A 17,543-nucleotide genomic window follows, 5' to 3' on the forward strand; every position below is an offset into this window, starting at 1 on the left:
CTCAAACTCTATTCATGCTACATCACAAAGTTTGATCAAGTCAAATTCGAACACTCTGTGTGAGGAGCACTCAGAGTCACCGATTCGTCATAGACTTAAACTTCCAAAACGTCTCTGTGCATTTCGGTCTGACCGATTCATCCTTTTCGGTCAAACCAAGTTCACTGAGTTGATCTAGGTTTTTAATCTCAGTGCAACCGATTAGAACTTTTTGGTCACACCGAGTTGCAGTAACCCCTTGCGATTCTGCATCTTGGTGCCACCGAGTTGTTCCACTCGGTCACACCGACAGGGTCAGGATATATATACTGACGGGTCAAATTTTGGAAATTTCTCCAAAATCACTTCGCCCGCGCATGTCCTGCTCTGCCGTTTAAGGTCTCCAGATCGTCCTCTCGTCGCCAGCGACCTCCCGCCGCTGGTCTCCATCGCTGTCAACGGACATCAACACCGTCGTTGCTGCCGTAGCGAACTCATCACCGAGATAGGTATGAGTTCGACCCCTTGTGCATTATTTTTACCTCCAATTCTGAGCACAAGGTCAATGCCATGTTTCTTACCACATATGAGATCAATCTATCTAGCGAAATCTTTCTTTAGATTAGTTTTGATTTGAAAATTTAGGGTTAGGTTTCCGCCGAACTCATCTCGGACTGACCGAGTTGTGGAAATCGGTCTCACCGATTTGGCCTAAGCCATTGCACTTTCACTTTTCGGTCTTACCAAAACTTGCAAATCAGTGTGACCGAGTTCAACTGTTAGTGAAACCCTAGCAATCTCGGAGTCACCGAATTGTGTCTCGGTCTGACCGATTTCACTAGTTTAGACTCCAAAGTTGCTTCGGTGTCACCGAGTTTAACAAATCGGTAGCTCCGAAATGCTTTCTGTGGAAAACTAAAACTAAGTTTTTGACTCATCTGTTTTGCAAAATCTCTGCACTTTGTGATGCTCATCCACTCTATCTCATATATAACTATTCACAGGGTCAGCTGTCAGTTTGCGATATCAGACATGTCAGATCAGAGTGATAGCCAGAACATGTCTGAAGAGCAGGTGAATCTGAGTGAGGGCACTAGTCCCTCTGACAGTTATGACGATGCAGCAGAAGTACTACTAGCAACCTGCCTCAGGCTGCTACTAGGCAGAGGAGGAAGAAAAATTCTGAGTCTGAAGATGAAGACTATGTAGCTGCCGAGGAGGAGGTCAGCTCCAAGAAAAGGGTTGTTAAGAAAGAGTTTGGCATAGCTGCTTCAACCAAGCCTGGTATGCATAAGAAGGCTCCTGCAAAGAGAGTTCCCACTTCAAAAGCCAGGGCCTCAACTCTTGAAACTTCCAAGTCAAATGTTGAAGATGTTGCTGGTGAGGGCAAGAAAAGAGAGGAAATGGTCAAGAAAACTATGGCCAAAGTCATTGGGAGATCCTCTATGATGGTAGATCCAGCTGAGGATGAAGATGAATAGGAAGAGGATGCTGCACCAGCACCCAAGGCACAAAAGCTGATGGGGGATGCCATCAAGTCTGGGGCTGCCTCCTCTAAGCCCAAGAATGCCCCCAAAGATTCTGCTCTATCTCCCAAGACTGCACCAAAGAGGAGCACAAGGAATATACCAGCTACTGAGAAGAACAAGGCCCCAGTGCTTGATACTGAAGTTGGAAGAGGCTGAAGCCCAAGTGCTTAGGAAGCTCAAGCCCAAGATCCCAGACCATGATGACAACCATTCACTGGCTGAGAATATGAAGATCAGAAAAGATGCAGGTCTCAGACTATGGAGACAATATGATCCATATGTTGTGAGGAGAAGGACTGTTGTGGATTACAGGTTTCACACTAAGGAGCAGCAGGACTTCTATGAGACTATTCCACTAGATAACAAGCCCATTGTCTACAATATGAAGTGGGTAGACTGCAAGTATATTGACAACAACGAAGACCACTTTCCAGGAGTGCATGAGAGCTTCAGGCTATGTGGGGTAGACAAATTTGTGGGTCAGAAGTTGACCAAGTGGAATGATGAACTCATCATGCAATTCTACTCCACAGCACATATCTATCATAATGGCAAAATTATCTGGATGTCTGAGGGTACCAGGTACCAATCAACAGTTGCTGAGTGGGCTAAACTGATCAATGCCCCTGCAGAGCATGAAGATGACATAGATGTATATGCCAAGAAGAAGAAAGATCACAACTCAATGGCTAACATGTATAAGGAGATTCCTGAAAAAGTTTTGGAGACTCACAAGATGGGCTCTGTATACTATCTACTGTCTGGCCTGACCACCATCAACACAATCTTGAGGCATACTTTGTTGCCTAAGTCAGGTGATCATAGGATGATCAAAGGCCACTCCATTAACCTGCTACAGTTGTTTGATGTGCCCCAGAAGTTCAAGGTGATGAGTCTGATTGTTGAGACAATCAAGAGGACAGCTCCAGATCAAAAGAGGTCATGTGGGTATTCTCCACACATCCAGGTGCTCAGCAACTTCAAGATGGGCACATGCACTTACTTGTTGGACAAGAAATATCTTCCCTTGAGGCATGATTTTGAGGACAACACTATTGTCATGAATGCTGAAGATCCCACATCTGCAGAGGCTCAAGAGAAGAGGGAGAAAGCTAAAGCTAAGAAGGCAGCAAAGATGCCAAGTGCTGAAGAGGCTTCTCAAGTGTTCCTTAAGTCAAAGCAAGACCAACTTGGATATCTGATTCAAGCCACCTTGAGTATTGAGAAGGGATTAGCCACCCTGACTCAGAACCAAGAAAGCCTGGAGAGGATCATCGAGACTAAATTCTATGATCTTGACTTAAAAGTGACAGAGATGCAGATAGCAGTTGAGCAGCTCTAGGAAGAAGCTGAGGAGAGAAAATGGCAGGCTACCACAGATGCCTTTCAGAGAGTGCCAAGAGGACAGAGATCTGCTGCAGTGCTAGTGACTGACACAAGAGCAACTACATCAGCACTTGTAGCCACAGCATCAGTGTCACCTCCAGTTGCCACTCCACAAGCTCCAACAACTTCAACCGATGCATTCGTCCTCGGAGTCCTCTCAACGCCTCCTTCCGAAGATCAAGCCTAGAGAGACGCATAGCACTATGCATTTTCGAGCTTTTTGGTAATTTGTTGCCAAAGGGGGAGAAAGTGTATAGATCATAGGCTGAGAGAGAGAGAGCTTTTCTTCTTTTTGTCTCTTGTTTGATACTTATTTGTGTGCTTGCTTGGATGATCCCTTATCTGTGTGTGAGATACTCGTTTGATCATGTGCTTGATCATATTACTTTAATGACTGTGCTTGAATGATGCAATTATTTATCTCTTATGTATGATCATTCACTTTGCCTTGGTGATGAGTGCAATTTCATATTCTATCATTTTGAGCGCTCCACCAAGATGTATGCGACATGGAAGAGTAACCCATGATCCTAATCGATTGTGCATTTGCATTTAAAAGCAAATTTTAAATAGTGCACAAATTTAGGGGAGCTCTTATTTATCACATACTTCTCAAAGCGACGATGTATTTCAATCTTATTATCATTTGTTGAAGCTTTGATCTATATGTTGTCATCAATTACCAAAAAGGGGGAGATTGAAAGTGCAACTATCCCTGGATGGTTTTGGTAATTCCTAACAACATATAGCTCATTGAACTAATGCTTTTTCAAGATGATCATTTCAGAAAGTTCAATGATTGGCATGGCATGGACTAGGAATGTGGACCCCTCAAAATGCTAAGGACACACATTGGCAAAAGCTCAAGACTCTACATTTTCATTTTAGTGACTCATTGAGTCCATAGGAAAATCCAATACTATTAAAAGGGGATGAGGTGTTACTTAATGGTTGCTTAAAATGCTTACTGATATGCTCCAAAAACCCTCAACCACTTCCTCATATCCACATATGTCCCAAACCAAAAGTCAAACTCGGCCCCACCGATTTGACCTATCCGGCACCACCGAGTTCATTTGACATAGCCATAGCCAGAAACCCTAATCAGTTTGGTCTCACCGATAGGGACTCATCGAGATGGAATTGCAAACTCTCTGCTTCCCTTGTAAGATTTCGCTCTAACCGAGATGAGCGATCGGTCCCATCGAGTTCGCAACGCAAACTCTCTGTTTATTTCTCGTAACGTTTCGGTCTCACCGAAATGAGTGATCGGTCCCACTGAGTTTGCTTGACCAACTCTCTGTTTGCCTATTACAGAAATTGGTTCCACCGAGTTCATGTGATCGGTCTCACCGAGATTACGTTATGCCCTAACCCTAATGAAATCGGTCCTACCTAGTTGATCGTATCGATCTCACCGGAAAGCCTAACATTCACATTTTGAATCGAATCGGTCTGACCGAGTTTGTGTATTCGGTCTCGCCGAGTTTAGTGAATTGTGTGTAACGGTTAGATTTTGTATGGATGCTATATATACCCCTCCACCCTTCCTTCATTCATGGGGAGAGCTATCAGAATGTGCCTACACTTCCAGCATATATTTTTGAGAGAGAACCACCTACTCATGTGTTGAGACCAATATATTCCATTCCAACAACAAGAATCTTGATCTCTAGCCTTCCCAAGTTGCTTTCTACTCAAATCATCTTTCCACCAAATCCAAATCTGTGAGAGAGAATTGAGTGTTGGGGAGACTATCATTTAAAGCACAAGAGCAAGGAGTTCATCATCAACACACCATCTATTATTTTTTGGAGAGTGGTGTTTCCTAGATTGGTTAGGTGTCACTTGGGAGTCTCCGTCAAGATTGTGGAGTTGAATCAAGGAGTTTGTAAGGGCAAGGAGATCGCCTACTTCATGAAGACCTACCCAAGTGAGGCAAGTCCTTCGTGGGCAATGGCCATGGTGGGATAGACAAGGTTGCTTCTTCGTGGACTCGCGCAACCGTTACCCTTCGTGGGTTGAAGTCTCCATCAATGTGGATGTACGATAGCACCACCTATCGGAACCACACCAAAAATCTCCATGTCTACATTGCGTTTGCTCCCTCCAAACTCCTCCCTTTACCTTCATATGCAATGATTTGCATTCCGCTGCTATACTCTTAGATTTGCATGTGTAGGCTGATTCCTTGACTTGTGCTAAGTTGTTAAAATTTGCCAAGACTTAAAATTGGGAAAAGGCTAGATTTTTATTTGAGACTTGTGCTAAGTTGCTAAAATCTGCTTGGACATAACTCCCCCTAAATATAAGATGAAAATGCATATTCTTGGACATATGTTTTGGCAGTTTAAATTAAACCGTCAAAACGTCTTACATTCCGAAACAGAGTGTGTACTTTATTTTAAAGGGAGAGGTAAATTCTGCTTCTTTGTGGGGGAGGTAAATTTTGCTTTTTAGTTGCAAAGGTAAATTCTGCTTTTTTTATAATGGGAGACGTAAATCTTTCCCTGGTAATAAAGCACGGATTGACTCCGTGGGTTCACCATCACAATACGCTTTCGCCTAGTCGTAATACGCTTTTACGATTCGTATAAACAAAATTGTAATGTAAACAAGGTGGTACTAATTTAGGGATGTCCAACGACCCTTCCTCTCGATCCCATCTAGACCTCCAGCTTACCTCCACCTCCTACCACGCTCCGCCCTGTCTCATCGTGCCACGACGGAGATCGGATCTGTGGGAATCCATCACCTGTTCTAGGAGTGAGAGGACGGGGGACGCGAGGCGGCAGCGACGCTGGTGCTCCTCCAGCGAGGCGCCGGACTCCGGTGAGGCAAGAAACAGGAGGAGACGGCGGAGAACGGACCCGTGGGAATCCACCTCCTGTTCCGGGAGTGAGTAGACAGGTGATGTTGGGCGGCGGCAGTGCTGGTTTGAGGAGGTGCCGGTGCAACGTTTGCATGGTCAGGTGCACTTGGCTTCAGGCCCTGGGAGGCGCTATCAAATCCACGGCCACGCTGTTGTGTTGACCAGGACAGCCTGCTTGTGCAGTGTGCCGCGGCCGGCTACTAAAGCCAGGCAGCGGAGAGACGCAGGCCAAGGGTGAAGACGACGGGGTGCTTTAGATGGGATGCGCTTGGATGGGGCGGATAGGTGAAAGAGGATGTGGTACAGATCAGGAGCGGTTGTGGTGCCTACATATGTGTACCCCGTTGTTTTCTCCAATCCCATAAAATATGTAGCAATTCATATTGGTCTTCTTTATTCAGGGTAAGATAGCGGAATATACCTCTTAATTTTATATTGTTCACATGCATTTACTTTATTCAACTGATGATCCGGTCTTCTTTTATTTTTGTTCCTCAATCGTAGACTCGTAATCTCGGTTGAGGCCATGCATGGAGAAGGTGAGCTTGCATTTCTGAACATGCGTTATAAACTGAATCATCAAAAAGTATGATGATAGCCAGCATTACGGTGCTTAAAAGTATGCAATGATGATCCCAAAAGAACAATAGCTATGCAACACAGTGGTGGGCATTGACATTTTGGATTTTTGTTGTGAGTTTTGTTGAATATTTCTCTAATTAATCTTCCATCAAAAAATTTAATTAAGCTTTCCTTATCAGTATTGTCAGAGGATGATTTGACTATTGAAAATTTGATTGAAGATCTCAATGATGGCAATTTTATGTACAGTTGTTCAAATGATGGCTATTGTTGTTCAGCTCCTGCTTTCTGACCGGTAGCAAATTTTTACTTACTAAGAGGATCTACAACAAGTCCATTCAAATCCTATCCAATCATCTCGGCGGACAACCCGATCACCGTCTGGATAGGAGAGAGAAGGAAAAAGGTAACCTAACCAGACCCCCAATAGGAAAATGGATGAAAAAAAAGGGGAGCATGGTTGCGTGTGTGTGTGCAAAATAAGGGCTCAAAGCACATACATCCATACACTGGTTGGACGCGTCCATGAACATTTGAGAAGTTAAATTTTTTCATTGTGGTTGTAGATGCCCTAAGCAAATGTATTATTTGGGATTTTGGTCCTTCTATAAGTGTGTTTTACTTCCTACAATTGCTAATGCATTTTTTGGCCCACCGAATTTTGGTGGCTTCTTTAACCCGTTGCAACGCACGGGCTCTTTTGCTAGTTTTACTTATGCCCTAATATAGTGGAAGGAAACAGGGAACGAATCAATCTGCAATCGATATATTTATGAATTAATTGCCGCATCAAGGACTCCGTGGCCCAATGGATAAGGCGCTGGTCTACGAAACCAGAGATTCTGGGTTCGATCCCCAGCGGAGTCGGTTGATTTTTCATTTTAAACCTTTTTTGGTTGTAAAAAAAAGAGTGTCCAATAAAAAGTGGATTGTTAAATTCCAATTTTACCACAAAGGAGGACTCTGTGGCCCAATGGATAAGGCGCTGGTCTACGAAACCAGAGATTCTGGGTTCGATCCCCAGCGGAGTCGGACTCTTTTTCATTTTTACCGTTTTTTCTGTAAAACAAATCTCATGGATTACTATAATAATTTTAATCTCTATGAAACCAGAGATTGGTTCGATCCCCAGCGGAGTCGGGTTTTTTTTTTCATTTTTACCTTTTTTCTGTAAAATGAATCCCATGGACCCGTAAAATAATTTTATAATCCCATAAAAAAGGGCAGGTAAATACTGCAAAAAAAATTCATAGGACAGGTATCTTTGACCTTTTTTTCTGTCAAATGAATCCCATCGATCCCTAGAAAAAATTGAATCCCATAAAAAAAGGGCAGGTAAATTCTACAATCTTTGACCTTTTTCATTTTTACCGTTTTTTCCGTACAACAAATCTCATGGATTCCTATAATAATTTTAATCTCTATGAAACCAGAGATTGGTTCGATCCCCAGCGGAGTCGGGTTTTTTTTTTCATTTTTACCTTTTTTCTGTAAAATGAATCCCATGGACCCGTAAAAAATCTTATAATCCCATAAAAAAGGGCAGGTAAATTCTACAATTTTTTTGTGCAGGACAGGTCTTTTTACCTTTTTTCAGTTGTTTTTTCATTTTAAATTTTTTTCTGTAAAATGAATCCCATGGATCCCTATAAAAATTTGAATCTCATAAAAAAGGGCAGGTAAATTCTACAATTTTTTTTGCACAGGACAGGTAAAATCTTTTACCTTTTTTTCTGTAAAATGAACCCCATGGATCCCTCAAAAAATTTGAATCCCATAAAAAAGGGCAGGTAAATTCTACAATATTTTTTTGCACGGGACAGGTAAAATCTACTTAACCAAATATAATAAATCAGTCATTACGAAACAAACAGGGGACTGTACTTATGCATAAAAAAGGCAGGTAAATTCTACAATTTTTTGTGCAGGACAGGTCTAATCTTTTACCTTATTTTTCTGTAAAATGAATCCCTTGGATCCCTAAAAAAATTTTGAATCGCATAAAAAAAGGGCAGGTATATTCTTTTTTTTTTGCGCATGACAGGTAAAATCTACTTAACCAAAAATAATAAATCAGTCATTACGAAACAAACGGGAGACTGTACTTATGCATAAGTTCTTTGTCAGCAACCTGCAATTTAGCGTTTTGGGGCCTTCCTCCCTCTCTCTCTTCACTTGTCATGCTACATTCCCTCAAAAAAAAAAACTTGTCATGCTACAGAGCAACAAGTTACAAAACTTGGGTTCCAGGGCAGAGCATGCGAACATGGATATTATCCTGACAACAGATGCAATTGTACATTGGAATACAAAATAATAATTCAGTATTAACTAGAAATAAATTACTTAAATGGATTTATTATTAGCCCACAGTGTTCTTACATATCCGTTTGATCAACATTAACCTATACGAACAATTCGACCATGGCCATAACGAAACATCTCGAGGGGTTTCAGTTGAGGTATAAACCGATTAGAAAGAGTATTTCTAACTACCCTTGAAACAGCCATCCCCTATGACTTTGTAGGAGGTGGTACTGCTGTGGACGAGTATAGAGACTTCAGCTGCCTGTGTATAAGCTTGCTGTCAGACACAGCCAGCAGCTCCATCCCATCCGACCACCATTGCTCCAGCCCGTGCGCCTCCATGAACTTCTGTGGGCCTTTTGACGACGTGACGAAGAGCTTCGCGACCACGTCACCAGCAATCTCGCTCGCCTTGCGCTGCTGCTGCTGCTCATCCGGACCCCCGTCGGGTCCGGAGGAAGAGGGAGCATTGTAGTGGCAGCAGATGTAGTCACTGTTGTTCACATACAAGTGTGGCACCCATTTCTTCTCTGCGCGTAGTCTCTTCTTGATGCTGCCATCCTCTTTTGCACAGTCAAGCGCTGCTTCTTCCTTCAATGGCAGGCTTGCCTTCACTTTCTGCCACAGGTGACTGGCCTTCTCGCTCATGCTTCTTAGGCTCATGGCAAGTGAAACAGAAGGTGGATTGAACAGATGGCAGTCTACGAAGATTCCTTGCTTGGCGAGATCTTTGCATACCTGAAGGGCAAAGCCAGCTCCCAACGAGTGCCCTGCGACGCAAACATTTGCGCTCCCAAATCTCTCAACTGCAGCCTTCAGTGCTTCTAAAGCGCCAACATATCTCACTGATCCTTTTAAGCTCTCCCAAACCAGGAAACGTAGATCATCCTGTAGATCTCTTTTAATTGTAGGTTTCTGCAGCAATGTTCCTCGGAGAGCTAGCACGGCCCTTGGTGCGCCACTTGGTCTTAGGAGGATAAGATCAGACAATGCAGAAGACCGGTCCCACTCAAGGACGGCGCCGTATATGGAGCCATCTCTCTCGTCCACCAGTGTCTGTGTGACCTTGTACTTGAAGGGCTTCCACCATTTTGGAGCAAGGCCATCCTCTTCTCCTTTCTGATCTTGTCTGTCTATTTCAAGAAGGTAGACTGCCTGAATGAAGCATGCCATTACCATCCTTTTGTAATTTGGATCCTTCCTGCAAATCAGGCATTAGGAGAAAATGTTACATATACCTCATGTGGGAATGTCTACGTAAAGTAGGCGTTTCAGAGTCCAGAGAACCTCATTTGTTGAAGTAATTGTTAATTAAAATTACGAGAAAAGGAACATAAATCCTGTTTGAAATGGGCACTTCGACATTGGTATCAGGCTTCAAGCGTTTCAGAGTCCAGAACTTCATTTGTTGAAGTAATAGTTCATTAAAATTACGAGAAAAGGAACATAAATCCTGTTTGATATGGGCACTTGACAATGGTATCAGGCTGGCCTCATAAAATATATACATAGCAACAAGTTACAGCTTTGCAGTGATGATGTTTCGCCTATTCCCTACAGACTTCAGTTATGTTCATTTCCAATATATTTTGCCCGCAAAAGCCCTGTAAGCTGGTGTCCCCTCCATGCCAACATAGTCTTAGCAAGAATATGCAATGTGGATTTCCGTTGCTCATCATTTTACATGATTATGATACCCTTCCCGTCCCCTGATTTTTAAGTTTATAATCCAGAAAGCTCATTTTTCTATGGCCATTCCCCCCATTTTTCTGTAAACATCACTAGCGACAAATATTACCAACAAGAATCACATGATGCAAATCTTTCCCATTTTGTTGGGCTGTTTTACCTTGCAGTCTTACATACTAAGATCATACTACTCAGAGTTAACTAGCTAACTTAAATCTTTTTTTAGGCAATGAAGCAAACTTAACTTGAAGCAGAGGTTAAAAACTTCCTAAATTGCCATGAAAACAAGAGCCACACAGCTACACAAACAAAGCGGGTTAACATAAAAACATAGTTTAAAACTAGGAAGGTACGTACTAGTTTATAGTCTGCGCAAGGGAGGATGAGTAGGTTAAAGGAAACTTAACTGGTTGAATTGGTGCTTTCTTATTTGTACTCAAAAGACAAAACACAGTTCCTAAGGAAAGGTAGGAGGAGCATGTGCACGTCCGTGGCCCAGGAAACAGAAAACGAGATGGAGGGTAATCTTTTGTTTCCAGTCCTGTCATAACCTAAACTTGCAGGAAAGGTACAGCAAACCTAATTTGCACATCACACCACGGGATACTGCAAATAATAAGCAAACTAAGAGAGAGTAAATTTTGCTCTCATAATTTAATCAAGCAAAGTCGGCAGATTTCATCCCAATCAATAAACTCCCCGCAATTGCAGTTGGCAGGACGAGCATTTCAATTGGACGGCACTTCCTAAACTAATCTCGTCTCCATCTCAACAACAGACCAAAGGGCTCGGCAGACCCCCGCGAGTTCATCGAATCCACAGCGCATGCCGAACTCATCACATACCGGAGTGACCCGGCACACCCCGTTTCAATCCTGTATTATATGGCACAAGGAAAGTGCAAGATATATGGAATTATAGAGCGAGAGCGGAAAAATTACCAACTCGATCTGATGATCTCCCTCCAGTTGGGCGGCGGCAGGTTGCGGGGGCCGGAGACGTGGAAGGCGTAGGGGTGCCCCTCGACCGCCGCGTCGGCCGGGGCCACCACCACGGCGTCGCCGCCGCACCGTCCCCCGACCTCCCCCACCACCATCACCACATCCTCCTCCTCCTCCTCCCCCTCCCCCTTAACCGCCTCCGGATTCACCTCCCCTGCCGCCGCCGCGGCCGGCCCAGGCGACACCAAGTCCATCGCCATGGCGGCGCAGATCAAACCTCCCGACCGCTCCGCTCGCCGCGCGGGGGCAAGGGCAAGCGTGGAGCGCGTGAGCACGGGGGAGGACGAGAATGTCGTCGAGGGGTAGGGGCGGGGATTCGTGGGGACCGGGAGATGTGAGAGCGTCGTCTTCCTGGTGGCGTGGGAGAAGAGGTATATCTGGGATCTCGGCGGGGGGCAGCGCCCAACGGTCATGTTCGGAAGGGGAGCAGCAACTGGGGGGTTTAATGATGGGGGCGTGGCTTGGCCAAGTGGGAAACGAGTATGCCTTCCTTGTTGGCCTTCTTCCTCCTTGGCCCTTGGGGAGGAGGGTTCCGGGTCAGATTTTAGAATTTTTTGTAATGCGTTCCAGGTGAGATTGGGGTTAAGCACCGACCAGGAGGTGAACCCTCACGGGCCGCAGGAGAAACTTCCTCGCCTTTTCCATCGGTTCCCCTAATTTCCGGAGACTAGTCTGCAATAAAAGCTCGAGCCTTGTGAGTCTCTCAAGATTGATTCGTATTTTGGCTTGAGTCAGATGGATCTGCAAAGAAATGATCCAAGTATGACCGTTTTATTAACTTGAGGGAGAAACGAGTTGATCTTAAGCCAACACTATCTCACTCAATTTTAGCTCGATACCATATAATTTTGTTAAATAATCTTGATTTATATTATTCAAGAAAAATAGGATATATTATTGTCATTGTGCAATTTTTCTCTATTCTACCTACTAGCAAAATCAAAGCTTAATTATGCTCAGAGATAATTAAGCCTTATATGGTACATGGTCGGCCTTATATTAAATATCCTATTATTCTTGGCCAAAGTTTGAGAACAAATACACTTTCATTTTCTTTTCTTTCTAGTTCATATAGGATCTCTTGATAGTATCAAGTACTCCCTTCGTTCACAAATGTAAGATGTGTAGAAGACTATAGGATGCAACTCAATTTCATCTGAGTCTGTTACAATATATACATGTGGTGTCTTGCGTGATAAGTCAACTAACCCTACAATATCTCTAGGAATCAGCTATACAAGGCTAGAGATAATATGAGAATCAATCGGTAATAAATACAGAGATATCACGGTTCAACACCCCCCTGCAGTCGAAGCGTCGGCGTCGGCGATGCAAAGACTAGAACGAAACTCTTGGAATGCAGCAGTTGGCAACCCGGTCATGATGTCGGCAAACTGTTGGGTAGTCGGTACATGAAGAACTCGAAGCTGACCCAACTGAACCTTCTCGCGTACAAAGTGAACATCGAGCTCAATGTGTTTGGTGTGTTTGTGCTGCACCGGATTAGCCGCAAGTAGGTGGCCGACACGTTATCGCAGAAGACCACAGTGGCTTTCGGAAGTGGAATCCGAAGCTCACCAAGAAGGTGACGAAGCCAACAAGTCTCCGCGACCATGTTGGCAATAGCTCGGTACTCGGCCTCAACACTCGAACGGGAGGCAAGAGACAAGAGAGTCAAGAGAGGACCAAGAGACAAGAGAGTCATCGAAGAAGACACAATAGCCACACATGCAACGTCGAGTGTCAGGACAGCCAGCCCAATCCACGTCAGTATAAGCGAGAAGCTCAGTTGAGGCAGAGGCGCGAAGACGAAGACCGTAGATTGGCGTGCCGTGAACGTACCGAAGAATGCGCTTGACCAAGGACCAGTGAACATCATGGGGCGAGTGCATATGCAAGCAAACTTGTTGCACCGCAAACTGGATGTCTGGTCTGGTGAGCGTAAGGTACTGAAGGGCACCAACAATGCTGCGGTAGAGGGCGGCGTCAGCAGCGGGCTGGCCGGCGGTGGCGGAGAGCTTCGGTTTGGCCTCGGCAGGCGTGGCGGCCGGCTTGGGGTCAGTCATGCCGGCACGGTCCAGAAGATCAAGCGCGTACTATCCCTGGTGAAGGAAGAACCCAGAGGCATCGCGTCGCACATTAATGATGAGGAAGAAGTGCATCGCGCCTAGATCCTTCAGCCGAAACTCAGAGCCAAGACGTCCAATGATGTCGCGGAGAAGATCCTCTCGAGAGGCAGTGATGACAATATCATCGACGTAGAGCAGAAGCATAGCCACATGATCAGACTGATGAAGCACGAACAACGACGTGTCGGAGGTGGTGCTGCAAAACCTGAGAAGATCGAGGAATGCCGCGATGCGCTGGTACCACGCGCGCGGAGCCTGTTTGAGGCCGTATAACGACCATGACAACAGGTAGACATCATTCGGATGATGAGGGTCAACAAACCCGGCCAGCTGCTGACAGAGAACCCGCTCCTGAAGATGGTCGTACAAAAAAACATTGTTGATGTCGAGCTGATGTACAGGCCAGCGACGAGAGGCGGCCAGCTGGAGGACAACACGGATCGTGGCGGGTTTGACAACCGGAGAGAAAGTCTCGGAGAAGTCAACACCGGCACGTTGCGCAAAACCGCGCACAACCCAGCGAGCCTTGTATCTGTCGAGAGAACCGTCCGGGAGGAGTTTATGACGAAAAACCCACTTGCCGAAGATGACGTTCGCTCCAGGAGGACGAGGAAGAAGGGTCCAAGTCCGGTTGGCGACAAGAGCATCATACTCAGCGCGCATGGCGGCGGTCCAATGCGGATCACTCAACGTAGAACGCACCGAGCGCGGAACTGGAGAGATGGTCGTGATGCTGAGGTTGTGGTAGCGCGGGTTCGGCTGATGCACCCCAGCCTTGGCACGCGTCACCATGGAGTGGTGAGGCGGCGGGGGAGGTGGGCGTGAACCGCGGCGAGGGGCCACTATTGGGGAACGCAGTAATTTCAAAAAGAAATCCTACGCACACGCAAGATCTATCATGGTGATGCATAGCAACGAGAGGGGAGAGTGTAGTCCATGTACCAACATAGACCATAAGCGGAAGCGTTATGACAACGCGGTTGATGTAGTCGTAAGTCTTCATGATCCGACCGATCCTAGTACTGAAAGTACGGCACCTCCGTGATCTGCACACGTTCGGCTCGGTGACGTCCCACGAACTCTCGATCCAGCTGAGTGTCGAGGGAGAACTTCGCCAGCACGACGGCGTGATGACGGTGATGATGAAGTTACCGGCACAGGGCTTCGCCTAAGCACTACGACGATATAACCGAGGTGGATTATGGTGGAGGGGGCACCGCACACTGAAGGAAATATGCCCTAGAGGCAATAATAAAGTTGTTATTTATATTTCCTTATATCATGATAAATGTTTATTATTCATGCTAGAATTGTATTAACCGGAAACTTAGTACATGTGTGAATACATAGACGAACAGAATGTCACTAGTATGCCTCTACTTGACTAGCTCGTTGAATCAATGATGGTTATGTTTCCTAACCATAGACATGAGTTGTCATTTGATTAACGGGATCACATCATTAGAGAATGATGTGATTGACTTGACCCATCCGTTAGCTTAGCACGATGATCGTTTAGTTTGTTGCTACTCCATAACTTATACATGTTCCTATGACTATGAGATCATGCAACTCCCAAATATTGGAGGAACACTTTGTGTGCTATCAAATGTCACAACGTAACTGGGTGACTATAAAGATGCTCTACAGGTGTCTCCGATGGTGTTTGTTGAGTTGGCATAGATCAAGATTAGGATTTATCACTCTGAGTATCGGAGAGGTATCTCTAGGCCCTCTCGGTAATGCACATCACTATAAGCCTTGCAAGCAATGTGACTAATGAGTTAGTTACGGGATGATGCATTACGGAACAAGTAAAGAGACTTGCCAGTAATGAGATTGAACAAGGTATTGAGATACCGACGATCGAATCTCGGACAAGTAACATACCCATGACAAAGGGAACAACGCATATCGTTATGCGGTTTGACCGATAAAGATTTCCGTTGTTGGTTATTGACCGGAGACGTGTCTTGGTCATGTTTACATAGTTCTCGAACCCATAGGCTTCGCACGCTTAATGTTCGGTGACGATCGGTATTATGAGTTTATGTGTTATGATGTACCGAAGGTAGTTCGGAGTCCTGGATATGATCACGGACATGACGAGGAGTCTCGAAATGGTCGAGGCATAAAGATTGATATATTGGATGACTATGGCCCTATTTGGTTCAGTTTTTATCGACGGATTCCGCTGCCGTGCAGCAGAATCTGAACCAAAGGGCGAACCCAGCAGAATCTGATTCCAGAAATCCGCTGCCAAAATCTGAACCAAAAGCGGAAGTAGCCCAGGACGTGCTTTTCAAAATCTGATTCCGCTGCGGGCCAAAATCTGAAAAAGCTGTATCAGCTGGTTTGCCAAATGACCTACATATTTTTCACATCAAATTTTCCATAGCTGTTTTTCCACAACAGATTTTTCACAGCTGCTTTTAGAAATCCACAACTGAACCAAACAGGGCCTATATTCGGACACCGGATGAGTTCCGGGGGTCACCGGATAATTATCGGAGTGTCGGGGGTTATCCAAACCCCCGGGGGAACTAATGGGCCAACATGGGCTTTGTGTGAGAGAGAGGAGGGACCATAGGGCTGGTCGCCCCCCTTGGGAGTCCGAATTGGACAGGGGGGCGGCGCCCCCTCTTTCCCTCCCTCTCCCCCTCTCTTTCCTTCCCCCTACTAGGAGGAGCACTCCTCCCTCTCCTTGGCGCGCCCCAAGGCCGGCCGGCCTCCCCCCTTGCTCCTTTATATATGGGGGCAAGGGGGCACCCTAGAACACACAAGTTGATTTTTCCAGCCGTGTGCGGTGCCCCCCTCCACCGTAATCCACCTCGGTCATATCATAGCGGTGCTTAGGCGAAGCCCTGTTCCGGTAGCATCACCATGCCGTCGTGCTGACGAAGCTCTCCCTTGACACTCTGCTGGATCGCGAGTTCGTGGGACGTCACCGAGCTGAATGTGTGCAGATCATGGTGGTGTCGTACTTTCGGTACCAGGATCGGCCGATCGTAAAGACGTACGACTACATCAACCGCGTTGTCATAACGATTCTGCTTACGGTCTACGAGGGTATGTGGACAACACTCTCCCCTCTCGTTGATATGCATCACCATGATCTTGCGTGTGCATAGGAATTTTTTTGAAATTACTGTGTTCCCCAACAATGGTATCAGAGCCAGGTCTATGCATAGATGTTATATGCACGAGTAGAACACAAAGGAGTTGTGGGCGTGGGTATATACATATTGCTTGTCGTCACTAGTTGATTCTTGATTCGGCAGTATTCTTGGATGAAGTAACCCAGACCGACATTACGCGTACGCTTACGCAAGACTGACATTATGCCGGAGGGAAGTATCCCCGGCAGAGGGAAGTATCCGGGAGGGGGAAATCATCACCATCGTCATCACCAATGCTCCTCTCATCGGGAGAGGGCAATCTCCATCAACATCTTCACCAGCACCATCTCATCTCCAAACCCTAGTTCATCTCTTGTATCCAATTCTTGTCTCAAAGTCCGGGACTGGTGCTAGTAGGTTTCTAGTAGTGTTGATTACTCCTTGTAGTTGATGCTAGTTGGTTTATTTGGTGGAAGATCATATGTTCAGATCCTATATGCATATTATTACCCCTCTGATTATGAACATGAATATGCTTTGTGAGTAATTACGTTTGTTCCTGAGGACAAGGGAGAAGTCTTGCTGTTAGTAGTCATGTGAATTTGGTATTCGTTTGATATTTTGATAAGATGTATGTTGTCTAGCCTCTAGTGGTGTTATGTGAACGTCGACTACATAACACTTCACCATTATTTGGGCCTGGAGGAAGGCATTGGGAAGTAATAAGTAGATGATGGGTTGCTAGAGTGACAGAAGTTTAAACCCTAGTTTATGTGTTGCTTCGTAAGGGGCTGATTTGGATCCATATGTTTCATGCTATGGTTAGGTTTACCTTAATACTTTTGTTGTAGTTGCGGATGCTTGCAATAGAGGTTAATCATAAGTGGGATGCTTGTTCAAGTAAGGACAGCACCCAAGCACCGGTCCACCCACATATCAAATTATCAAAG

General features: G+C 45.3%; 1 protein-coding gene and 2 non-coding genes across 3 annotated transcripts; 2 read left to right on the forward strand and 1 right to left on the reverse strand.

The window, feature by feature from the left end:
- The first annotated feature begins 7,142 nt into the window (after nucleotides 1-7,142).
- TRNAR-ACG (transfer RNA arginine (anticodon ACG)) lies at nucleotides 7,143-7,215 on the forward strand. Its single transcript has one exon. It is a non-coding gene; the product is annotated as a tRNA-Arg (tRNA).
- Nucleotides 7,216-7,307: 92 nt separating this feature from the next.
- TRNAR-ACG (transfer RNA arginine (anticodon ACG)) lies at nucleotides 7,308-7,380 on the forward strand. Its single transcript has one exon. It is a non-coding gene; the product is annotated as a tRNA-Arg (tRNA).
- Nucleotides 7,381-8,675: 1,295 nt separating this feature from the next.
- Nucleotides 8,676-11,893, reverse strand: LOC125544806 (GDSL esterase/lipase At4g10955). Its single transcript, XM_048708572.2, has 2 exons — nucleotides 11,286-11,893; nucleotides 8,676-9,856 (listed from the first exon to the last, which is right to left on the reverse strand). The coding sequence occupies exons 1-2, from the start codon at nucleotides 11,756-11,758 to the stop codon at nucleotides 8,863-8,865; spliced, it is 1,467 nt and encodes a 488-aa protein (XP_048564529.1). The 5' UTR covers nucleotides 11,759-11,893; the 3' UTR covers nucleotides 8,676-8,862.
- Between the last annotated feature and the right edge of the window lie 5,650 nt (nucleotides 11,894-17,543).

The sequence above is a fragment of the Triticum urartu genome, chromosome 3A (assembly GCF_056163025.1).
Source record: "Triticum urartu cultivar PI428250 chromosome 3A, HENAU_Tu73, whole genome shotgun sequence".
Lineage (NCBI taxonomy): Eukaryota > Viridiplantae > Streptophyta > Magnoliopsida > Poales > Poaceae > Triticum > Triticum urartu.

Coding starts and splice junctions, on each gene's coding strand:
- LOC125544806 (XM_048708572.2), bottom strand. CDS start 11,758: ATGACCGTTGGGCGCTGCCCCCCGCCGAGATCCCAGATATACCTCTTC. Junction 9,857..11,285: donor GAGATCATCAGATCGAGTTG/GTAATTTTTCCG, acceptor CCTGATTTGCAG/GAAGGATCCAAATTACAAAA.